The sequence below is a fragment of the Orcinus orca genome, chromosome 8 (genome assembly GCF_937001465.1).
Source record: "Orcinus orca chromosome 8, mOrcOrc1.1, whole genome shotgun sequence".
Taxonomy (NCBI): domain Eukaryota; kingdom Metazoa; phylum Chordata; class Mammalia; order Artiodactyla; family Delphinidae; genus Orcinus; species Orcinus orca.
Window position 1 is genome coordinate 103641612 of NC_064566.1, and position 26195 is coordinate 103667806.

At 48.5% G+C, this 26195-nt stretch overlaps 1 protein-coding gene across 4 annotated transcripts in view; it reads right to left on the reverse strand.

The window, feature by feature from the left end:
- The window catches only part of ETS1 (ETS proto-oncogene 1, transcription factor), a 128409-nt gene that overhangs the window by 26512 nt on the left and 75702 nt on the right, over positions 1 to 26195 (reverse strand). For all 4 annotated transcript variants that reach the window (XM_049713605.1, XM_033406966.2, XM_033406967.2 and 1 more), the window contains 4 exons: positions 6400 to 6519; positions 4393 to 4593; positions 1367 to 1444; positions 200 to 448 (listed from right to left, as the gene is read on the reverse strand). In XM_049713605.1, coding sequence (XP_049569562.1) covers positions 200 to 448; positions 1367 to 1444; positions 4393 to 4593; positions 6400 to 6519 — 648 coding nt within the window. The remainder of the gene's footprint in view (positions 1 to 199; positions 449 to 1366; positions 1445 to 4392; positions 4594 to 6399; positions 6520 to 26195) is intronic.

Here is a 26195-nt window from a genome sequence, read left to right on the forward strand (position 1 = left end):
TGGACCCAGAGCCTTTGGCATCATGAAGGACTTGGCTAACATTCCATGATACAAAGTTCTTAATATCTAGACATTCTAAGACGGAAAGGCTAAAACTCAGGAATGCCCGGGGCTAAGAGCAAGGGGGAAAAAGTGGGACCTGGAGAGCTCACAAACTCAGGTAATTCTTAGAATTTTCTAGAGCGGAAATCCGACCTACCACGACTGGTCCTCCCCATGCACATGTTGTCTGGGGTCACCACTTCTTGTTTGATGGCAAAGTAGTCAGTCTGCAAGGTGTCCGTCTGCAGAGGGTCCCGGAGGATGACCGAGGGGTAGTCATTCTCATACTTGAGGGAGAGGAGCTCCTCCGAGCTGATGGGATGGAGGGTCTGGTAGGACTCTGTAATGAAGCTGGGCTCGGAGAACTCCGATGGAGGGACACACTGGGCATGCTCGATACCGTAGCCTGGAAACACAGAGCATGGGCAATTGGAGAGAGGAGAGATGCGTACTGGAAACAGGCCGTTCCTCCCCATTGACAAGGGCCCCGCAATGTCAAACAAGCTGACTACCTTTGGGAATGCAAGAAAAATGTTTTAAGTGAGAAGGGCCTGGGTTTTCAACCTTGCGCCACTACTCAAGAGCCGTGGCCCTTGAAGGGACACTTCCCTTTTCTGACTTGATCTTTTCATCTCGAAAATAGGAATGGTGGCAACCTTCCTCGGGGTGTTGCGATGCAGATCCAATGACAGCATACGTGGAAAAAGCCTACCCACATTTCTAGCACACAATAAGCTCGTTGTTGTTGTGAGGATAAAAATCATAATAGTAAAAAGATAAAGTGAAAATAAACCTGCTTAAGACACCCTCTGAAAGCAAAGCCATCAGATAAGCACAGCCCGAGGCTAATTCTCTCCCTCCGGGCCACCCAGGAGGCCTGGTGAGGGATAAGGTACTACAAGGAGGAGGCTTTACGTTCCTGAGGCTGCAGGGCATGCTCTGGAGGAAGGATTTCAGAGGAAGTGCTGCCACATCTACCAGTAAAAAGGAAAGAACAAGGTCCAGGGCAAAATCCCTAACCCGAACCTCTGATGGCCACCACGGGGCACATAAGAGTGTGAAGGCAAGTCATTGTCTCTCTGTGCGACCTTCATGCTGAAGACATGGGAAAGACCCCAGTGTAGGTGCGTGCAGGTGAATAAAATGTGCAGATAGGTTGAAGCCTTGTGCTTTGTGGGAAGAGCAAAACAACCAAGAGTCTACATTTAAGGAAATATTGTTTTCTGTAGCGTTACCAGGCAGGGGCCTGAGATGGCCTAGGACAGGGATCCTTTCCTAAGTTCCCATGACAGGAAGAGGGGGGAAGAGCAGGGGGTGAACTTACTAATGAAGTAATCCGAGGTATAGCGCGACTCTGGGTAGGGAGGGTTGACTCCATTCACTTGGTACGGCTTCACATCCTCTGCAACAGACAGGGGAGGGATGAAACAAAGAGGTCAGCGTGCAAGCAACGCTCAGCCGAAGAGGACCCTGGACAAAAGGACCACAGTGATCTCAGTCCCTCTTCGCAGAAATCTGCATGTCCACCGACTGAGCTGGTGTCGGGGTCTCCCCTGACGGGGGCCTTGTCTAGAGACGAGCTCACTGAAGGATGGCTAAGTTTATGATTCCAGTAGCTGCAGAATGGGATTTAGTATCTTGGAAAGCGCATCCTGTGAGTAACCTCTAAGGGGTGGGAAGGCATTCACCCCCTTTCTGATGCATGCGTGTGCCGCCAGCAGCCGAGGCTTGACGGCATCTTGGGTGGTTACCAGAATCAGCCACCAATACTCAACCCGATCAGGTCCAAAGCTTCTCAGAAATACAGGACAATCTCTACACAGGTAGATTTAGAGCCTCCATTTCTTCCAACAGATGTCTGGTTTTTTGGTGTTTTTTTTTTTTTTTTTGCGGTACGCGGGCCTCTCACCGTTGTGGCCCCTCCCGACACAGGTTCCGGACGCGCAGGCTCAGCGGCCGTGGCTCACGGGCCCAGCCGCTCCGCGGCATGTGGGATCTTCCCGGACCGGGGCATGAACCCGTGTCCCCTGCATCGGCAGGCGGACTCTCAACCACTGCGTCACCAGGGAAGCCCCAGATGTCTGGTTTTCGTTTTGTGTTTTTTCTGTGGCCCTCAGATGTCAAGTTCAGGCCCAGATAAGATGCTAGTAAGGTGACTCTACTTAGTGAAATATGACAGGGCTCATACAAAGAGAGAGAAGAGCCACATAACCACACTCCTGTCCAGGTGCCAACCTCCGTAGGAATGAGAATGGAACATAGATGAAGGCATCCAAGCAGAGGAAGGCTCTCTCCATGGGACTAAGGTGAGCCTGTGGATCGTCTAATGACCCTGGAATCTGCTGGTGGCCCCTGACCGTCGCATGGCACAGTATGATTACGTTTCACTGTAAGAATCAGACATAAAGACAGAGGGTTGGTTTGGGTTTCTCCTCAGGTATTTGATAGCTTGTTGGGAGCAGAGACTGCTGGGAAAACAAGTTTATGCCTGCACAGAAAAACAGTTCCCAGCTGAGATAAAATGATTAAACTCGGCTTCAGCAGCTTATCAGATTGAAACAGCCCCTGTACCTTTGGCCTGCCACCCCACCCAGAAAAGCTATGTTTTTTCGGCGCTGGGTTGCCTTAGTTTAATCACAGAACAAAAGCTGTAGCCTCAATACAAACATCACGTTCAGTTGTTCAAGGACCTGAAGAAGGACGATCCTCCTGCCTCTCTCCCTTGAAAATGTTGTGAGATGTTCTCAAACCCACTCCATTATTTCCCAATTCTCCTAAATTTGCTTGTATTGTTCCTTCGCAGGAAGGTAGGCCAGAAGCTACCCCACGAGTCCGCATCACTACACAAAGAACACAGGACAGGAAGTTCGACTGAAAAGACCTAGGTTTAAGGAAACAAGTGATGTTGAGGAAACCACCTAACCTGTCCTCATTTTACAGACAAGGACACCGAGAGAACATGCCCTTCCCATGTCCCAGGGTTGTTTTGAGAGTCCTATGAGAAAAACGCAGTTTCAAGCACTTTGGAAACAAGGAGGTGCTGTACAGATGAGTTATAACTGATCAGAGGCAGGTTTAGACACTCCAGGACAGCTGCTGCCCCAGGGTGAAGACTGGAGGGAAACGGTGAATTAGCAGCATATATTGGGGCGACACAGTCTGGTGTACCCCGCCCCCCACTGCTGTGTTTATAAGCCAATGCTTGCATCAGATCTGTTCTGAGCCTGCTGTCTCTTCTCCCTCTATACACAGGTGCTCACGTCAACACGTGTGAGTGGTTTGTGTGCAGTTACACCGAGATCACGGCGTGGCTTCGGGGAAGGCTAGATTCACCTAGTTCTCGACTCTGCTTATATTTCTTTTTCAGCAGAAGCTGAAGGGAAGGGGAAAAAAGAAAAAGATAACACTTCTGTGCCCAGAGGAGTCTAATTTGGGTCTCTCCTGGGCATTGCAGAGTGGAAAATGTCCTTAAACAAAGGAAGGTATTATATGGAATAAAAGTGCTAAGCCCGAGTTCTGCTCCCTGCCCCCCCCTCCCCCCGTCACCGCGTCTGCGCCAGGGCTTGGAGCTGGTGACCACAGGGAAAGGGTGGGCCTGGGTCAGAGAGGGCAACAGGCTTCTAGGCTTACAGTCAGCTGGAGGGCACTGCTGACTGCTGGTAACTGCAATTTATTTTAAGAAGAAATTCAGAAAAATAAGCGCAAAAACACCCAAGTTTGCCGCCTGCTGCTGTTTCTATCCTCAGCCAGGACTGTGGTACATGAGTCACTTGGTCCAGAAAGGTTGGAAGAGGCTGGTAGGGGAGGCCATGTCATTACAAGGTTGCAACACGGCGTCCTGACATAACCCCAGTTTCTGCTCCAGATGGAAAAGGTGTACCTCGCGACTGCAATTCCAACCTAGTTAGTGGGCAGAGAAGCCTGCTTATTAAGAAGCTCTGAGAAACGAAGCTTGGATGTGGCCATGGATCAAGACAGGGCGTCTTAAGATTATCAGAAAAAAGAGAGAGAGAGAGAGAGAGAGAAAGAAAAACTCTCTTGTTGCTGGCTGTGGGCACTGCTTGTTCAAACAGTACATGAGTCTAAGATAAAGTCTGGGATCAGAACTTTGCATACCAAGAAGCTTCAGGAGTAGTCTAGCTAAAGATTAAAACTGGAACCTCCAGTACACAGAAGAAAAAGAAACTAACATTTATGGAACACCTGCTATTTACCAGGCACTGTCGACGCCGTGCTGTGATTGGATGCCCAGGTGATGGCATCGACGTTGCACCACTGGGCATGCTCCTGGACCTACTCTCAAAGCCACGCCCCCCCGGCTCCCACCTCACCCTGCCCCCATGCATTTACCTTTCTGCAGGATCTCCAGATGCTCCCACAAGATGTCCCCAACGAAGTCTGGAGCCAGCTCGAGAAAGCAGTCTTTCCCCAGTGCGCAGAGGGCTGCCCCATTCATACAGAACTTCTGGAAGTCCACACCCTTTAGGCTGAACTCATTGACGGCCCACATCACCCAGTCCCGAACATGGGTCTCTGTCCACTGCCGGGGGTCTGCGGGGAGAGATCAAATGACGTTCCAGCAGATCGAGCTCTTAACTCTTCCCCGAGCCTCAGAGACAACACGAAAGCATCTGACCTTCACTGAGGATGTTCTCGGATTCATAGAATTAGGAATGCCTGATGGGGCATCTTCCATAACCCTCCCCCCACCCCCACCCCCGCATCCAACAGCCCCATCTTCTCTATCTTGCCAGCTAGAAGATCACTGTCATCAGCTGGAAAGGAGCAGAGAATTCTCCACCCTTAGAATCTTCAGACCGAGATTCCAGGGATCTCCTCTTTCACTGCCTTATTTCCATCAGACTTTTTTAAAGCCTGGGACAAGGGAACCAATGACTTCTTTAACAGCAATAATAACACAGTCAAGTGTGCTCTGGACATTGCACTCACCTCTCCCTGCTCTTAACTCTTATAATTTACTTGAGACCATTATGCTTAATTATTTTTATCTTAATCATGGCTAGCCCAGTTGTCCCTGGGTATCCAAGGAGGACTGGTTTCAGAATGCCCTCGGATACCAAAATCTGTGGATGCTCATCTCCCTTATATAAGAGGGCAGGTTAGGGAACAGTCAGCCCTCTGTATCCGCAGGTTCCTGCATCTGCAGGTTCAACCAACCGAATCCGACCTGTGGTTGGCTGAATCTGCCAACGAGGAGCCCTCGGAGGGCTGACTGTAATCGTCACAGCAATTAGTAACAGTAAGCCATTCGAATGATACTTGGTAATAACGACATCATTAGGTACCTGTATCATACCAGATACCCTTCAAAATATATACACATCATAGGCCCTGCGTTGAGTAGAAGTGTAGGACAGACGACATATAATCTTCAAGCATGACCCCTGTTTTAACATGACTACACCAGCTAATGACACTTAAAGAGCTCAGATGATGGCAGGCTGTGGTGCCTACAGCATGCCTGCTCTCAAGGTTACCCCCTTCAATCTAGACAATGACTTTATGAGATGCTGGAAAACCCAGGGGTCAGAATTCACTGTGTTCTGCCTTGTGATGGGGCATTGCTGTCAGCTGAGGTTTGTGGGAAAGTAGAATACGTGGAAAGGTGGACAGACACACTCATAGAATCTACCGAAGGCTTTCGTCTGGCAGGGTGGAAGCCTCTCATGCAGCAGTAGCACTAGCCTGGTCTAAAGACAGCTTTTGTTTCTCTGACTCAATAGAAAAGTGTTCTTTCTGCTCTCAACTGTTCAGGAAATGCTGCTTGGTCAAGGCTTAAGTCTTCCCCCATCAGTTTTCCTTTCTGACAACGCAGGTCACTTCCCCTTACATTCCTGAATAAACCCTTTTGGATGAGAACACCCAAAGGTAAACACATTTCACCAAAGGACACGGAAAAGAAAAGAGTAAATTCCCAGAAATGCAGGTCATCGAGTTCATCCAATGGTGGCCCAGAATGACTCCAAGGCCATGCCTTCCAAACTTGTCTGTACCGTGGAGGCACTTGAGAAGCTTCAGAATTACCGATGCGACCAGCAATTGTGACTTAATTGGTCTGGGACCTGACCTGGACTGTGGAATTTTTTGACGATCCCCCGTCTAATGTGCAAACAAGTTTGGGCACCACTGCCCTAAAACCAAGATGGCAGGGGCAAGCCTGGGAGACGAAGGAGCATCAGTATGCGTCTATGCTTGTTCCAACAGAGGTCTGCAACGATCTGTGGCTGCTGACTGAAGCACGCTGAGTAATAATGTCTAGCTCACTCAACAGGTGAGAAAACTACCCATACCTCAAAGTCTGATCCCATCCTCTCTCCTTCCAACTACAAAACCTACCTTTTGGAATTCCCAGCCGTTGCTGCTCTTTAGAGAAACCACTGAAAGTAGCTTTCAAGGCTTGAGACATCATTTCTTTGCTGCTTGGAGTTAAGAGTGGAACATCTGCACATTCCATATCTGTAAGGAAAAAATAGCACATGAATACTAACAAAAACGAAGTAGGTGATGGATGGTAGCTAGACGGGTGGTGGTGATCGCTGTGCGATAGACAGAAATATCAAATCATTATGTTGTATACCTGAAACTAACATAAGGTTACATGTCAGTTATACCTCAATTTTAAAGATAAAACTAACTAGGTAATTAACCACCCATAAAATATCATGGAGCATGAATGGTCTGAAGAAGACAAGCTGAGAAATAACTGTAGTAGCATCCTCACCAGGGCAGGTAAAATTTGGGGGGCTTTCCACAATGTGGTAGGGCCCATAAAAAACACCCAAAAAAACAAAAAACCTGACTCTTGCCTCATACGCCCTGCCTCTCTGACAAAATACGTTTATTCTTTCTGTATAGCTCTGCTAATTCCCCCACAGCCCCTACCCATCCTTCACACTCACTGAGAATATTAATGTTTCTACGCACTTGCTGTTACCTATGAAAAGGAAGTAACAACATTCGTTCAATAAATAATTATTTAGCATTTGTTACATGCAAGGGATTAGCGAAAGAACAGTGAACAAGACAGTAATGATCCCTAGCCTGATGGAGCTGGATATCAGATTCTGGCAGGGAAATCAGTCATTAAAAAAACTATTTACACAATTAAACGTTCAAATACAATGTCAGTAAGGGCTTCATAGGAGGAGTAGAAGATGCAGTGTTAACACGTAACAGGGAGTCCTGCAGGTCTGGAGGAATCAGAGGCGGCCTCCTTTAGAAGTGAGATGTTTGACCTGAGACCTGAAGGATACACAGGAGTTTTTTAAAAACTACTCCAGACCAGTGGTTCTCAAAGTGTGGTCCCCAGACCAGCCATATCAGCATCACCTGGGAGAACTCAGCCCCACCCAGGCCTCCTGAATCAGAACCTCTGAGCGGGCGGAGCCCGGAAATCCGTTTGTAACACAGAATCCAGGTAATCCCGATGAGCACTAAAATTAGAGGGCTGCGATCCGAGATGAGAGAATAGCACAAATGAAGGTCCTGAGATGGGGGAAGAGGGGAACCTTGGCCTGTTTTAGTATCAGAAAGATCAATGCAACTGGAGCAGAGCGATCAAGGGGACAGCAGCTTTAGAGGAGGCTGAAAACGTAAGTAAGGAGTGTGTTAAGGAATTTATAATTGTATCCTGAGCAAAACAGGCATTGAGAGTTTTATGCAGAGGAATGACATGACTACATTTTGTTTGAAGAATATCATCTTACGGTAAGTCTATTTTTATTTTATTTATTTATTTTTGGCTGCATTGGGTCTTCGTTGCTGCGCGCGGGCTCTCTCTAGTTGCGGCGAGCGGGGGCTACTCTTGGTTGCGGTGCACGGGCTTCTCATTGCGCTGGCTTCTCTTGTTGCGGAGCACGGGCTCTAGGCACATGGGCTCAGTAGTTGTGGCTCATGGGCTCTAGAGAGCAGGCTCAGTAGTTGTGGCGCACGGGCTTAGTTGCTCCACGGCATGTGGGATCTTCCCGGACCAGGGATTGAACCCATGTCCCGTGCATTGGCAGGCGGATTCTTAACCACTGCGCCACCTGGGAAGCCCCAGGTAATTCTATTAAATTTTCAAGGAACTGCCATCCTGTCTTCTCACAGTGGCTGCATGATTTTACAGCCCCACCACAGTGCACAAGGGTTCCACCTCCTTGCCAACACTTATCTTCTGCATTTTTTACAGTAGCCATGCTAATAGATGTGAAGTGGTATCACATTGTAGTTTTGATCTGCATTTCCCTAATTATTAGTGATGTTGAGCATCTTTCCATGGGCTTATTGGTCATTTGTGTATCTTCTTTGGAGAAATGTCTATTCAAGCATTTTGATCATTTCTAATACAGTGATTTGTCTTTTTGTGTTGAGTTTTAGGAGTTCTCTATGTACCCAGAAGAGCTGATAGCAGGGTCTTGAAGAGATATTTGTACACTCATGTTAATAGCAGCGTTATTCACAGTAGCTAATATGTGGAGGCAACCAAGTGTCCATCAACAGATGAGTTGCATAAGCAAAAGGTAGTATAAACACACACAGTCCGATATCATTCAGCCTTACAAAGGAAGGGAATTCTGACATATACTGCAACATGGATAAGCCTTCACATCATGGTAAAGGAAATAAGCCAGTCTTGAAAAGACAAACTATATAAGGGACTTAGAATTGTCAAATTCATAGAGACAGCAAGTAGAATGGTAGCTTCCAGGGCCTGGAGGGAGGAAGGAATAGGGGGTTGTGTCCTGGGGACAGAGTTTCAGTTTTACAGGATGTAAAGAGTTCTGGAGGTGGATGGTGGCAAAGGTTGTGCAACATTATGGGTGTATTTAATCCCACTAAACTGTAACTTAAAAATAGTTAAGTTGGTAAATTTTAGGTTATGTTCACTTTACCACAATTTTTAAAAATGGGTTAAAAAAAAAAAAAAGATCGCCTTAGCTGCCGGTAAAGAATGGTTTAGGAGGTTAACTCCAAATGGATGCAAGAAGACTTGTTAAAAAGCTCTTGTATCAGTTGTGGTGAGGGATGATGGTGGCTTTAGCTAGGAAGATGGCTCTGCAGAAAATGTAAGTGGTCAGATGTGACATGCATATAGGAGGTAACACCTATAAAACTTGATTTATGTAGGTGGTGAAGAAGAAGGAGGAATCAACATCTGCAGATCCACAAATGCGTCCTCCTTTGCTATTGCCACATGCATCTTTATCTCTGCTGTGTCCCTCTTGTACTTGCAGACCATGTTCAAAGCCAAGATACATAGATACGGTTCGAGTTAAAAATCCTCCAAATTCACCTCAGGCACAATTTCCAACAAAAAGCAAACAAGCAAAGAAATGACTTGAGAATTCCTACTAGCTGTCCTGTGACCTTTAGACAGCAATGCACTTTACTGCAGTAATTTCCAGAAGCCCGCTTGCTCACCCTGAATCTTCAGTGTATCATATGAAACTGACAGAAAATGGCGGGGCCACTAGAGAAGTTCCTCCACCAGCCATCTCTAAACCCTGGCTAGTTAAAAAGTTCCCTGGATGTAAGTAATGTGTTATTGGCTGGATAAAATGGAAACATAGGAGGGAAAAAAAAATGATAATTGGTGACCTCTGAAAAAAGAAACAAATATATTGCCTCTGAATATCAAAGTGAATGGAAATTACGTGGCAAGAAAGAAGGGCAGGCAGCTCTTTCCCTCAGTTTGCTTTGAGCGGTGCTATCAGGAAACTGCCCAGAGTCTGCCCTGTGCCCTCGAAGAACAGAAGGGTTCACTGCTGTGGCTCTCCCAGGCCCTGCACTGAGGGGGATCTGAAGTTATAGGGAGTGGAGAGTTTGGGTTGCCCTGGGACATGCCCAAAAAAACCTAGTGGAAAAATCAACACACTTCCAGGAAGGTTGACAAAATGCTGGAAAATCCCAGATTGTTAGGGGGGAAAAGTAGGGGGATGGGATAAAATGTTGATTACATAACATCCAGCCCTTTGAACAATGGAATAATCATCACATGAGTCACTAAGAAAGACATCAGTGCTCCCCCTTCGTCCCCACTCTCCTCGCCCAAGAACAGCTAAGGGACAGGTCCAGGAGATCTTCCCTTAGAGTGGAAGTCAGTTTGACTTTAGAGAAAAGGGCTCTCTATTTAACCAAGAGTATCGCTTCTGAAAGAAGGAACAAATGCAGCAACCCCAGCTCCCAACACGGGAGTCAATCAACAAACGCTGGATGAATTCAAAGTCTTCCAAATTTGAATCAACTTTCCTTCCCTTCGCTCCCATCCAACACCAATTCATGAACTTGAACTGTGTGGGTTTTGTTGTGTGTGTTTGTTCCCTCCACTGGATCTATGACTCGATGAAAAGGACTCTACTGATGGCAGAAGTGGGCCAGGAAAATGCATGTGGAAAATGTGGGCCAGGCCAAATGGACCAGCAGTGGTTCTGCTGCAAACTGGAACTGAAGGATGAGGCTAGGAGGCCCCAGACATCTTCTGAACAGGAAAGCCTGGACAGTTGGATGCCAGGGTGATGTGAAGGCTGAGGATGACAGCAGAGAGCCCGGAGTCTGCTTCCTATCACAGCAGTGCCCCAGCAGTTCGGCCAGGACAGGGCCTCTGGGCTGACAACTCCCCATGCAGGTTTCCACTTCCTGTCAGGGAGCCGGCACTTCCAGGTTCTGGCTTGTTCTCTCCAAGGGAAGCAGCTGGAATTAACCTGTGCCTGTCCACCTCAGTGCCATTCTCAAAAGCCTGGTCCACACGGTCCTGCATGGCACCCAAAGGCTGTGCCCCTGACTGGGGACTCAGAGCGCTGGGTCTCTGGAAGAGGTGCTCCCAGGCCCGCTGGGGAAAGCCAACACCACACACTTGGGACACCTGGACTTGATGAGCTCAGGAGAAGGCGTACCAGTGCCTTTGGACCCAAAGGATTCAGACAGGAAAGTCAGAGTTTTATCTATCTTCATGAAGTGTGGAACGGAAGGTTTAAAAAAAAAATCAAAACTCTTCTATAAGTGAATGAACAATCAGTCAGGATCGTCTTTTTTAGTAGCACAGGCACTGCATGTAGATGATGATGAATAACCACTTTCCAAAGTGGTATTAACATAAAACATTAAACTCTCATCATGAAGAATATGAATGCAAAGATGCCCTCTGTGTTGCTCATTCATGTTTGTGGCAGTTCTGTCAATTACACTGACCAATAAAAATAATGAAATCATTACACAGGTGGAGAAGCTGACATGGTTTGGCCCAAGCAGGCATCTCTGTTATTCTGACCACACCTTATCTCATTACCTATTAAAATACTTTTCTATTAGGTACCAAAAATATTTCTAATTTTGGCAACAGCATCTATAAATTAATCAATGCTCCACAGAAGTTAACTAATTGTATTTTATGGACAAGAACTAAAATTGCCTTTGTGCTAATAATTGTACTTGCAATATCTTGAATTGCAATAACACATTTGTTTCAAAATACTGGGCACCTGACCTGGAAATATACTCTGCTGATACGGTGGAGGCTCTAAGTACATTTATGAAACATAAACATATTACAAGTATATTCGATTTCTGACCCAGGGGTTATTCCTCAGGACCCTAAATCTGAGTTAATATTTATAGGAACCACCCAGATTTCTGAGAGGAGAGTTGTACAGAAGCTAGTGAGCAAATAACGGTCCCAAACTCTGCCCAGTCAAGACTGCACAGTATCAGAGTAGAAATTAGCAGATAGTTTTTCTTGACTCAGTAGGAACACAATGAATTGTGGCCTTTTCAATGCAGGGAAACATCTGCTTCTTTTTCACTGTGATCTAATCCTGAACAAAAGCTTATACAGCCCAAGGATGTTTTAAGTCAAATGTGGAACAAGGGTTTCAATTCACTCATAATGGAACTCAAAGTTAAGGACTGCTCGGCGCCCAAGAACCCATCAACGACATGTCACGTGACTTTTCATACCATTCTATTAAGTCGTTTGAAACCGAACGGCTCGTATCAGCAATGTTACCTAGAGTCTAAGCCTGAAGTGGCGTTGGTTCCAGGAGAAGTTCAAGACCTATGGCCTTGCTGAACTGAGATGTTCCTCCTCTCACCATCCTCAAATAAATGGCAGGAAGACTGGAGCATCTGGGACCCGAGGGTGAGGCGATGGACTAGAGATCCAAGGTGCACATTCCAGACTTGTGCAGCCATTGGATTGGCCAAAGCCTGGTGGGTTACCATGACGACACCGGCCACGGGTGGTGGGTATTGCCCCAGTCAATAGCAGCAGGAAAGAAACACCAGGAATGAATGATACGCCTTACATCTGAAAACCACTACGGTCCACCGAGACCCTTCCCATATACTGTTCCCCAATATCCTCACAACATAAAGCTTCCGGGGGGCCTGGGAAAGTATTACAGGACCCCCACTCCACAGATCAGAAAACCAAGACTGCAAGAGATCAAGAGCCTGCCTTAAACTCCACCTTTCAACTCTCACACGTCCAAGGTCCTTCCATTCAATGCCACTGCGGCTGCAAACAGGAATGGATCAGAAATCCAAGAACACTAACATTTCTACAGCTGAGACACAGAAAACGGGACTTTTATTTCTCAGTTTGAAAATGAGATACACTTGAGTCAGTAAATTAGAAACTTAAACAAAACCATTTCTGGATCGAAGAAATCCAGGATTTCATATAGCTCGCCCCATAAAGACATAATTAAAAGCCATTGACAGAACCGACTGTAGTCTTTTCCTTTCTTGGAACCAAGGGTCTTGAGGCTTCCTTCCTTCCATACAAAGTAACACACGGTAAATGACAAGCTGGCCTCCTTCCCTGTCTGTGTTCACCCCTGAGTCACCCTGATGCGCAATTGTGCACATAATATAAGGTTAATTAGTTACATAAAGTCTGGCTGAAATAGGTTTCTTAAAGTGAAAGGACCAAGGAGAAACCTTCTCATTCATACAGAGAAGAAGAAAAGGACACTTGTCCCAAATGGAAAGAGAAGATTCTGAAGACAGGGGGAAAAGACACAGCGGGACAACGCACTGGGCTTGCTGCCTTAGCTTGCTGGTCAAAACCCACGGGTTCTCAGTTCTGCCACTTATGTAATCACGCTGGGTACGCCACTGCGTCAGTGCATTGTTAAAAAGAGGTCTGTTGATAGGTAGTGTCTATATCCCTCATGGGGTTTTAAATTTTTCATTACGCCCATTTTTAAACACACACCAAGGTAGAGAGACTAGTATAATAAATCCCTATTCAAAATCCATCAACACTACCAGTTTTTATTTCGTCTCCTCCCCACCAACACAGAAGAACTGTAAGGCTAATCCCAGGCAACATGCCATTTCACCCACAAATATTTTATTGTCACGAGGATATTCTTGAGATAAAGGAGGATCATACTATGAAAGCTTACAAGAAACAGATAAGCTCGTGGAAAAAGAAAATAAGGGCTTCAGATTACTTTCCACGGTGCTTAAATCTAGGTCCACGTTTCATTCATTGGTCCACTCGGACCACAGAACTTCTTTTAAAGCAACATCATCACGATTTGGAGAGTGATGAAGTTGGATCAGAGAGGGATGATTTCAAAGCAGGGTGGCCAGCCGTTCCTTTGACCACCACGTCCTACAAGCAAAAGACTGCAGAGGTAGTTCCTCCTGACTGCTAAGGTCCTCAGGAACTTACAACTGTAACTACGAGTGGGCAGAAAGAGCTGAGGATTTTGGCCAGCACCCAAAGGGCAGATGTCAAACTGCCTAGAATAAGAGAGGAGGCACCTTTACCCCTTCAGATCAACAGAAATGGCAAAATGGCTGTGGTCAGTGACTGATTCTGAACAATCAACATTGTCCTTAGAAAGTCGTTACTGGTCCTTAAGAGAAGTTACCCAGTGAAGACACTAACATCTCAGAAGGCTGTGAAAAGGAATCTCATTCAACCTTTCTCTCATTCATGCAAGGATGCATTGGAACTAGGAAGGAAGGGTCCTCTTTGTCCTACACTCCTGACTCCAAATCCCGTTACAGGCGCTAGAAACTTGGCAAGGCAGGGCTTCCTGTTGAGGAAGTCAGTATAATCCACAAAGCTTCTGGCTGAGGCTAATGCAAAGAAGGGAAATGTGTCCCTCCTCGGCCCCTCGACCCCATTTTCGCAAACCTAATGAAGTGACAAAGTGATGAGAGACAAGCAGGACCCTTGGCTCCAGCAAGAGCTCAGCAAGAATAGCTCAGCGCCGTGGTTGGACCACCCAACCCAACCAAGCAGTCCGTCGCTGCCCCAAATGATGGGACACCCTGACCCCAAAACAGAGTTTTCTTATCAGTCAGGGAAACACGACTGGGCTTTGGTCCTTCTCTTGATACCAATGCCCTTGAAGTCACCAGCGAATTAAAAAAAAAAAAAAAAAAAAACTCTGAGGGATGGAGGACGAAGTTGCACAGAAAATCCCCAATTCACCCTCCAACGATCCGACCGACCAAAACTTCGAGCCAGTCTCCAGTTACTGCCTCGGGGAAACGAAGCGCGCTGCTGGGGTACAGCGTACCGACTCAGAGGTAGATGCCTCTTCTCACAGGGAACTTGTCCCAGGACAAAAGAGATGGTCCTCGGAGAGGCAAAGCAGGCTGCAGACCGCCCAGGGAAGCCTGCCTCGGGCCAGCAGCTGGGCCTGGGAACCAAGGCTGCAGAGACAGCCGAGGACCCTGAACATCTGTAGGAAGTGACTTCAGTCCTCTCCCTTCTCCCCTCACCCACCCCTGTCCCATCCCCCGAAAGGAGTTTTAACACATTATTACCACTGAAGTCCTGAGGATTTGGTGACTCACCAGGCTCACACATGGTTCCAATGAGCCCTTGACCAATACATGGTAGGGGAGCAGGAAAAACAAATGAAAGCGGTTGTAATTCGGCAGCCAGGAGCTTAGACCTGCCAGACAAAAGGGACTGTGGGCGTGTTCCCCAATTCGTTCAGGCACCTGACATGCACAAGCTATTTTTAATCACTGGATTTATTTCTTTCCTCCCCAACCCTTCCTCCAACCTCCACCTCAGCAAATGTTTCCAAGTCAGAGCAAAACCCAAATCAATCCCAGGTGTTCAGGGAAACCCAGAGAGGCTCTTCCGTTCCAGGAGCTGCGCCAGAAAGCAGAACTGCCCCCTGGGTCCTGCAGCTACGTTTTCTTGCTCTTTTCCTTACTTAGAACAGTTCAGATCTCCCACCCCAAACATTGGGCACATGGCCTGAAAGAGGAAATATCTGAATGAATGGGCCCTGCTGGAATGGCTCCTAATTCTGTGTTTTCTCCAGCAGCCCTGGCAAGTGAGGGTGTGTGGGAGAGTCCGCGGGGACCACTGAGAGCTCAGGAGCATCCTCCACTTGCTAGGATTCTCTACCTACCCGGCAGTGAGGATTCAATTAAATATGTGTGAAAATACCAAAGCCTAGTAGGTGTTCAATAAATTATTGGTGACTCGAACTGAACTGAAAAGTGTCTTGTAAAATAGAAAGACTAAAAAAAATATACGATTTGATTTCCCAAAGCTTAGAGAGACAGCAAGGAGAAGGAACCTGGCGATTTCCCCAGGGACGTACGACCAAGCAACTGAGAAAATGAATGTAAAAATCAGATTCTGAGATATAAATGGAAATTGACATCCCCTGAATCTGGCTGTCTGTTTTAGCAGACAGACTGACTCCTCACCTATTCTGTATCCTCCAATCCGCTATGGGGGAAATCTTCTTTGTAGCAGTAATCATCTAGAATATGTGTTTTGCCATGACAACACCTCGCAGCTCCAGGATCCAGGGGACCTAAGATGCCTTTTGGTGTTAAAAACTTCCTAAGAGTGCCAGCTTAGAGTCTATATGGCACAAAACAAAACTGTAATTTTGTGCTCAAAACTCTTTTCTTCATGTTTGGTATTTACCAGAAGCCAAGCTGCATTTTACTCAAACCATACATACACCCTTAAATGAATGACATGCTCACAGTTTAAAAGAATGTTTTAGCTATTCAGATTAGGATTCCTGCATAGAAGGCCCGCCTCAATAGGGTACTTCAAAGAATAAAGTTCTTTAATGGTCATTCAAAGCCATTTACAGAACATATCACATGTTTCAAATCATTTTCTACACAGACAAGTTACACTTGACTCCACACCAGGCATTTTACAAGTCCTGGATGTCCCAGAACAGTGTCACTTCTTTTGTCACGGAAAACACAGAGGCAAGGTCTCTATATTACTCTACATTGGGTCCTTTCAGCTTCAAGGTTCGCAGAGAGCCATGGTGCATCTCACTGGTTCCCCCCCATCCTTCGATTTCTGAGCCAGGGCAAACTCCTGCCCCGTCCTGCCTTCAATTAAGATACTCATGACAGGGCTTCCCTGGTGGTGCAGTGGTTGAGAGTCCGCCTGCCGATGCAGGGGACACGGGTTCGTGCCCCGGTCCGGGAGGATCCCACATGCCGCCGAGCCGCTGGGCCCGTGAGCCATGGCCGCTGAGCCTGTGCTCCGTGGCGGGAGGGGCCACAGCGGTGAGAGGCCCGTGTACCGGAAAAAAATAAATAAATAAAATACTCATGACAGGGTCAGAAGGCTTTTGGCAACAACACGGCAAAGGACAACCCCACTCAAGAAGACTATGGAAAATATTTGACATCCTACATCTTGCTATCATCCCAGCTTCCGCGATTTCAGTTTACATATTGCTCTGATGCTTCACCCTCTGAGGCCCCGGAGATGCTGCTTCATCAGGCTGACCAACGCATTTCCATGTCACTTGATTCCCACCTGTGATTTTCAGTGCTGCTTTCTGAGTAGAAGTTTACATTTTAGAAAATTTCTTCTCCCCTATTCTACTATGAGCCTGAGGACAACCAAGGGTTTAGTATTCTCTCTGTCACATAGGTGAGGGTATGAAGGCTCACAAAGGGTACTTCAGTGATTGAACCAAGATAATCAGGCCAGTTGACTGATCTTACCAGCACTCAAACCCAGAGCACCGGGCACGAAAGCCGGGTATTTTCCACCCGTACCTGTTAACAGAGTTAAAAGCAGGGGAGGCAGAAATGGACACAAAAACATTTCCTTTCATGTTTCTCCGTCATTTTCATTACAGAGAAAGTAATGACAAAGGAAGCGCGTCCACCCCTGGGACTCTCCTGGCAGACGGCAGCTGCAACACCAGAGCTTGTGGCTCCCACCCAGGACCCTGAGTCAGAGCCCCCCCCCCCGCGGGGCCCCCTCCGCACTTGGCCTGGGGGCAAGACGGGCACGGAGGGGGCGTCTGAGCATTTCTAGGAAGACCGGGCTGGTCCAGGTGAAGGATGAGTTTTCTCGGTGGGCAAAGGAACAATCTGGGCAAACAGATGGAGTGGAGCCCCTTTATTTAGGCTGGAAGAGGTGGAGTTTTTCTGCACTTTTGAACTGTTTTCTCAAGGCCTGCCTCTCCCTCCCACGCAGGAAACAAACACAGAGACAGGCCTCTTCCAGCGAGGGCTCTAGTTGCTGAGGGCTGCCGGGGAGAGCAGAAGAGGGACTTAGGAGCAACGCGGGAGGAGTGGGGGCAAGCGGACAGGGAGCAGCTGGGAGAGGAGATGAGAGGCAGAGCGGGCAGTGAAGATGGGGGAGGGCGGATGGACAGCAGAGAAGGGAACACAGGGAAGGAAAGGGAAGAGCAGAGGAAGCCAATACTGGAAAAATTTAAACCAGAATAAAGGGACACATGGCAGAGTGGAAGTGGGCTGGGAAGGGCCAGCAACTTACTCCCAATTAATGATGTTCAGAAAGCAGCATTTTTCCATAAATTTTGAAAGGAAATTCTCTCTCGTCTTTCTTATTTATTTATACATTATATAAATATATTTTCAAACCAAAAAAATGGGCTGTTTTTTCCAATGGGAAAAAGCCTTGTTTGAGATGAAAGCCGGTCTTCAAAAACCCCTTGGAGGAAGCTGAAACCCCACATGTCTCGGTGCTACAGAAAGAAAAACAAAGTGGACATTCTTCCTGTGTTCTAAGGCTTTTTTATGCAGATGTGTTTTTCTTTTAATAAATAAATCTGGACAGAGAGGGCAAAAGCATACTCATAGACATTCACACAGTGCAACTGTCTGTTTTCAGCCCAGGGAAACCGCAGTGAAAAATAAGAATATCTATGTCCATTTTCCCAGTACAGAGACAAATGATCTCAAAATGCCAACCGTCTTCCAAATGCCAACCACAGGCACTGAAGCAATACGCTCTATGTGCATGATTTCCCCCCCCCTCCCCCGCCAAGCTTCCCAGACCCACAAAGGTTTATCTGCAGAAGTAATGACAATCAGGGGTAGGGCAGGATCTGGGACAGGATGGCTACACTCCCCAGGAAGGCCTGGAGGGGTCCTTTAGTATAACTCCTCACTTAAGACGTTCAGCCACTCTCTACTTTTTGAGCCACTCAGTTTCACTTAAGCACTGCAATAATTATTTTAAAACAACTGCATACACTGAGTTAATGTCTCCCTTCTTATGAGTTCCAACCATTGGCTCCAGTGCTGTTGGCTGAAATCAAACAGTACAATTTTAATCTTTCTTCATCTCTCAGCTTTTCAATATTTTTACTCATCCCTTTGTCATCACTTCCATCCAGGTATTAAAATTCCTTGGTTCTGCAACCATTCACAATGGCCTGGTTTGGCCACGCCTCCACCCAGGGTCACCCCTGTATGTCCGTGTCCCTAAAGAGCATCATGAACATTCACAGGTGAACCAGACTTCTCAGGAGACAAAGGAGAACACGGAGATGACCAGCCTACTCCCGCATTTCTATTGGTGCAGACCAACCCCGATCTTTCTAACAGCCATACTGCAAAAGCCACTCCCTCGAAGTGCTCCGCCAGACCTTCTCCATAGGCGCCGCGACTGAGCCAGCTCTGCACCTACTGACTGAGTCTCATTAACCTCATGCAGAGGCTGCATTTATCCATACTGAACTTCACCTTGTTTGGATCCATGTTTCCATGCGTAGAGATCTTTTTTGTATCATGAATCTGTCCTCACCCTATTAGCTTTGCACCGTTTGAAATTTTGAAGTATACTTTCTGCATCCCTCTCTAACCTGAGCCCCTGATAAAAACGTTGAAACGTCATCGACCAAGTACTGTGACCCATAACATAACACCAGAGACGAGGCATCATTCCAATACTGACACGTTAATCAAGACCCTTTGGGTTTAGCTGCTCAACCAGTTACAAATCCTCCTGCCTTTACAGTCATTGGATCCACAGGTCCACATCTTGGCCACAAATCATGGAAAGACTTGGACAAAATCTTCAGTGGAGTCTGTTGATCTACCAGTTGGGGAGCTCCAGACAAGTGCAAAGGCGGCTGAGGGAAATGGGGGAGCCGGGACTCTGATCCCTGCACAATGAAAGAGGGAAAGAGGGAGGAGAGGGGAGGGGGGATGGGGGAGGGGAGGGGGAGGGGGGAGGGGAGGGGGATGGGGGAGGGGAGGGGAGGGGGGAGGGGAGGGGGATGGGGAGGGGAGGGGGAGGGGAAGGGGGAGGGGAGGGGGAGGGGAAGGAGAGGGGAAGGAGGAGGGGAAGGGGAGGGGAAGGGGGAGGGGAAGGGGAGGGGAGGTGGGGGAGGGAGAGGGGGAGAGAGAGAGCACAGAGCTTAAAGCTCTAGAGCCACAGCCACTTTGCTTCCAGAAACAATGGGCACTTAGAGAACAATGGCTGCAGACAAAGTCTTGGTCTATTTTTATCTGCCACTGTGAGTCCCAGACAGGAGGAACTGGATTTCTGCCCTGTACGCACAGCTCCAACTGGATCTGGGCTGGGAGGAAGATGAGGTCACCCAGAACACTGCCTGCTTAGAAATAGGCTCCTTTTTCACTCACAGAGTAGTTTCTTCTTAGCCTAAAGGATCTCTTTAGCCAAGTGAAGAAGTGTGCATGCCTACTGCTAAAATACAGCCACCATGGAGAAGGGGTAGGTCCAGACTGCAACTGCTGCTCGGCCCAGCCCAGAGCAATGAAGGCAGGGGTGCACGGAAAGCCTGACCACTAGACGGAGGTCAACTCTCTTGTTCCCGAGACAACAGCCCCGTCGGTCCCGTCGGGTCTGTTAATGACACATGGTTGGAGTCCCTCTCAGAGTGTTTCTTCATGGGAACGTTCCCTCCTCATTTCTTTGGTGCATAAAGAGGCTGAGGGCCGATCTTCACGTGTATGTGTGCCCCACATCTCAATAAAGGCCTCTGACTCCCCTTTAGTTCATCCTCTTTGGACAGTCTCTCTATTTTCTGGAAATGCCATCTTCTGCTCTGACATAACTTTGGAGTGACAATTTTAATCCTTCCCAGCTGTGTTACTTATAGTCTTAATCCTCCTAGAGGCTTACTAACAAGGACCAGCAATGGTTGCATAAGCCTGTGATAGACACCAAACCGAAAATGAGCAGAGCCTGGGCCTGGGCTGGGGAAGGAGGCACAGGGACCCTGGAGCAGGCCCTGCAAGCAGCCCTCCTGCCGCAGGGCTTCACTGTGAGTTTCCACCTACGGCCCCGGCACTGACCGGCAACTGACAGAGTCAGTAACTGAACGCCCTGGATCCAGTCCAAGCTTACAGACTTCAGAATCCTAACTGCAAAGCTGGAATCTCCTAAAGGCAAGACATCCAGGGATTCATACAGACGCCCCCCTAAGGAAAACTTTAAGCTCCCCACGCATGCCTACGAGTTCCTGCCATCAACCTCCTTGCTCCTGGAAAACCAACACTAAGTAGGTAGAAAGGAACCTGAAAAAGATCCCTTTCGTCCCTTCCATTGAAATAGCTTAGGGTGTTTCACTGAGAACATCCCAGGTAATGTCACCACAGCGGGAGGGAGCTGGAGACAAGCACTTAAATGTCGTATAATTTAAAAGCTTAAGCACAGAGCAGGCAAGTGCTGCACACAGCTGGGACCGACGTAACCAGCGAGTGATTAGAAGTGACGCCCTGTGTTCCTTCCCACACTCTCTTCTCTGGCTTCAGGAGTGCAGGGATCCAGATGTTCAGGGGTCAGACCATCTGGAGGGTGGCCTGGTGAACCTGAGATACGAGGACATCTGAGATGCCACCTACAAGGCCACGACAAGCAAACACCCCTATACGCTGTTGTCCTAAGCAGATGGTGGAGACTGAAACCCAGTTGAAACATATGACCACCTAAAAGGCACCAAACTGTGAAGATCTGAGTGGGTACCTGGGCCATCCAACGTGGTCCAGGACCTCATTCAAACACTGCTTCCTTGACTTCTCCCCCACCCCCTGCTCCCAACAGGCTAAGTAAGCATCCCCTTCTTCTCCAAGGGCCCTGCTGACTCATCCCAGTGTCATTCAAGAGAACCACGTGGGAGCCACATGGCAGGAATATAGGGAGAAGGCAGAGGAACACACGTTCCCGCCCCGAAGAGACTGACATCAGAGAAGATGCAAAACTTCCCACCCATAGTATATTTGGCAAGCGCACGAGACAGCGCTTCTCTGCACCTATCACAGTCTTCAAAGACGCCTGCTAAGTGCACCAAAATGCACACCAGCTACATGCACCAAAAACCGATGCCAGTGCCCTAACGTGGAGCATCTGGAATTTACGGCATCAGGCTTTACATGTTCAACAACTCGTGAAATAAAGGCCCCACTCAGCTCGGTAAATCCAAATGTACATCCCTAACGAGGAGTCAGAAATCCCGTTGCTTTAAGGGTTTTAGGGAATAATCTGAGGCCCAGCTCAAGTTCCCGAGCTGCTAGGGAGGTACTTGGAACCCTGAGAGACAGCTTCAAGGGATTATGGGTCCTCTCCCTAAACCATGAGGTTCCCTGCTCAACCTAGCATCTGAGGCTGCTTCCAGGTATTCCTGATCTAGAACTTTGGCCCCTCTATCTCTTCAGCTTTGGCCTTCTCCATGGCCTTGGGTAGGAGCTAGCACCTCACGCGCACCCTGCTTGCGTGTTCACACTCTCCCCTGGCTCTGTGCCGCTGTCTTGCCCTCGCTGTGGTTATCTGATGCACACAGCTTATCCTAGGCCAAAAAGGGAAAAGAGGAATTCACAGAATTTGCTATAAAGCTTTAACAAGTCCTTGGAGGGATGTTCCCCTTCCTGGCAACTCGACGTAATTACAAGATGAATGAGAGGAAGCCGCCGTAGAGATGAGGGTGGGTGAGCGCCCGCCCTGGTCAGGTGGCCCACAGGACTCCCGGTCCCGGAACACGCAGGATCAGAAGGGACTTGAGACATCACCTAGTTCAACCCCTTTCTCTTACGGATGGAGAAAACGAAGCTCAGCGAAGTGACATCACGTGGTTACTAATTAGAGACCTCTTGGCTCCATGCCAGTATTTTTTGTCCTCGGCACCACTGCTGTTTCCTTATCGTGGTGGATTGGGAGAGAGACATCTCCCTCCTGTCTTTGCTTGCTATCAAGCCCTGGTCATCACTCGAGACAAACTCTACTGCTCCCCAGGTTCGTAAGAACAGAGGAACAAGCCATCCAAAGATCTAAAAAGCACGGGATATAACGGGCCCAGGATGGGATCCGCTGCTGCTCTAGGTTATAAATTTTCAATCACGATGGCCAGGCTCTACGGTAGAAGAGCTTCCTGCCAGCAGGGATCCCAGCTGAATGCCAGGGATCATAAAGCAAGAACCTCCAACACCCAACTTCAACTGCACGAAACCGCTCTGCGTAACAGGTCTAAAATTTGAGGGTGCTACTCCTGTCGATCCAGAAAGAGTGAAGGCGGCAGTTAATTTCAGCGATCCAGTGACCTTCATCTAAAAAGCACTGAAAGAAGAGGAGAGCACCATCGTGTCATCCACAAGGTCTGTGACGCAACCATTCCAGTCCTGCTGGAAGGGTAAAGAAGACATGGTGATAGCAATGAGGGGATACAACCAACCCCACTGACAAAGGCAGAACATAAAATCAGGGGCACTGGCCTGTAAGTTGAACCTGATGCATCTAATTAACAAGGCCATAAGTCTAACTCAAAAAGGCCAGGTCCTGGAGCAATACAAGCAGCTCCTGTTCTAACTGCAAATGCATTCAGAGTGCAGACAGCTAAGGGTTGTGCTGTGGTCTCTTGTAGCCTCCACAGGTTTTTTTTTTTTTCTCTCCTTTCAGAATGGGGCCCCAAACAACCAGCCCGGGGCATTCTGGCAGCCCTAAGGCGACCCCAGAGTCTCGCCCACACTGGCCCAGAGCAGACAGCATCGGAGGCCTCTCCCAGGGGCAAACCCAAGAGGCTGAGAAGCCACCAGGCAGACCCCATCTCCAGATCAATGGGTCTGATAGGCCAACGGGTGGAGAGCAGAGAAGAAATGATCAATGCAAAAGGGGAGGGAGCAGAAGCCACTGTCCATCCGCAGCCTCAGGTGGGAAAGGGAAAGACCCGGTGCGGATACACAGCCCTCATCCGCTGCTGCTAAGTGGCTCTGCCTCATCAAGAAGCCATTAGGAAACTTCAGCCACCACAGCCCGAAGCTCCGGGGCTGAAGAGCCCTGCAGCTAGTGAAAGGGCTCATTATCTGTGCCCAGACAGACACTAGCTTCCTACACGGCAGAGCCAAAACAAGCGAGCCCCCAGCTTCCCGGGTCTGTGGGTCCGTGCTTGGGGCATCAGGGGAGAGCAGTGGGGGCTCTCACCAGGAGACACAGCTCCGCGCCCCCCTGTGCCCTGCTGGACAGCCTGACCAGCACGCCTTCACGCAAAAAGAGCTACTGCCTGCCATGGGCGGGGGGCTTCTTTCAGGGGTGGTAGAAATGTACCCAAGTCTGTTATTGGTGATGGTTGCACAACTCTGTGAATGTACGAAAACCCACTGAATTGTACTCTTTAACACGGTGAATTTTATGTTATGTGAATTATATCTCAGTTTAAAAAGCAATATATATATATATATATATTTTAAATGAGCTAATGACCACCTGCTATGAGCCAAGCAATGGGAACACCTCCCGGTGACTGGGAGACATGGACCCTTCCCAGAAGCACACAGACCACCTCTCCACCTCTCCAGTGATGGGCTGGCTTCCAGAAGCACTGGGGCAAGGGTGCCGACGTCTGGAGCGTAGGGGGGTGAGGAAGAAGAGGGGCCAAGGTGTCAAGGACAACTCCAGTGGCAGGTGGGTGGCATTAGCGAGAGGGAAGAGACATCGTTGTGACCTCGGCCACAGGGAAGCCTCATGAGATGCAGACAGGCCCACTCACTGGGAGGCCACGGAAACGCTGGGAGAGGTCGTTTCCAGAGGCGGATGCCTGGAGCCTACAACTTCTGGGACCACTTACAGGAGGACTGAGAGGGAGGCCACAGACCCCAAGAGACAGGCAGAGAGCATCAAGCTTGCCTCACCCCACGCCGTCCCCAGAAGAGGCTGCCCCAGGGCCCACGGAGAACACATTAGCATTTGCATATTTCGATGTTGAAGGCTTTCAGGAGAAGGAAATCTCCATCAGACCTGGCTCTTTCTGAAGGTTTCTCTCCCAGCCCTGGGGGAAAAAAAGGAAGGGCAGACAGAAAAGGGCTTCAGGCATACATACACGGGACCAGGCTCACTGGCCGTGAACCGAGAAAAGGTGCAGATGCAACACTGTGACCAAATGGGACCTTTTGGAAAGTTCTCTTCCAAGAGGGATCATGAGTTTGGGCCCCTGGAATGCCCCAGAGCAGCTCTGATTGGTTCCCCAGCCCTGACTCAGATGCAGCAGCGCTGGCTCTCCCCTCGGGTGAGTAAATAAACTGACCCAAGGTCTGGAGGGGAGGGGGCAGGCGAGAGCAGGATGGGAATCTGGAGAACCAAGTGCTGATTCTGGTGCAGGGAACAGACAGATGAGATGTCCAGTCCGTTCCAGAGACGGGTGGTGTGGCAGAATTCAAGAAAGAATTCCCTGAGCCTTAACACACCACTCCAGTTGGGATCCAGCCCTGCCCTGGCAGCCCGCTTGTTGCTGCTTTATAATATAGTGAATTAGTCACTGGATTAGCAAGCACATTTACACACACTGGAGCACAGCTGTTTAAAGACACAGGATCCCCTTTTCCAGGTGCCGGATTCTGGCTGTAAATCAACCACTGCAATTGGCCACAGGCAGATTCCAGAGAAGGCATCTTCAGTTGCGAAGCGCTTTAGCGGAAGTCGGCCAGTACTGCGAGGGTCTACTGGGCATTTGCTGGGGGACAGAAGGGACACGGGGTGTGGAGAAGGAAGCAAGGCCAGTGGCCTTTCTTCCGACCCGAGGCTCGTTATCTTTAGGAGGGCATCGCGTGGACTCACTGACCTGGCCCTTCCCAGCAGCAAGCTAACGTGGAGGGCAGCCTGAAGGAGGCAGCTCTACTCCAGGCCAGCTGCAGTGACAGGTCGTAGAGGTTTCCTCCTGAACCTCACATGCTTAGGTCCCTCCCAGAAGAAAAGAAGAGGACAATTAAAATAATTCTATATCCTGATAACGACAGTTCCAAGAACCGGCCCTGTTGACCTGGCCAGGGCCTGAACATGATGCTTTTAAAGTCGGACCCATGACCTGAGGCCAAGCTCAAGTTTGCTAAGTGTGCGTGAGAGGAAAAAAACACTACCACTGGCCACAGGGACCGCTCCGGCCCACTTGGTTACAGGGGTGTCGAGTGGAAAATTTTCTGTAACCAGGTTCACAGAAACCACAGTCCTAACAACCACTGAAGTAGCAACGGCGCTGTCAGCAAAGAGCCTCTGTACAGAAATGGTGGCCTACGAGACACAAGGATAACACACCATTTACGAGACCCTGTGTCAGTGGAAAAGTATCTTACAGGCATTATCTCAAATCCTTGCAAGAGCCCTGAAAGCTCTTTATGATTACCTCCGTTGTAAGGGTTACACAAGGAAGGCTTGGAGAAGTTAAATACGTTGCCGAAGGGCAAATTAGCAAGCAGAAAATTCAAACGCAGGGCTGTCTCACCTCCAAACCCTGCTCCTTCCAGGACAGGGCGGTGGCTGCAGGGAGAGCCACCATCACAACCAATGTCATGAATGAGAGGCTGTGGGATTCACAGACAAAGAGGACTTTCTACGGAGCCGCCCAAAAATGGATCCCTCCCCTGTGACTATGAGGTCTCATCTACCGAAAGGGAAGAGAATGCGTCTGTATCTTAAG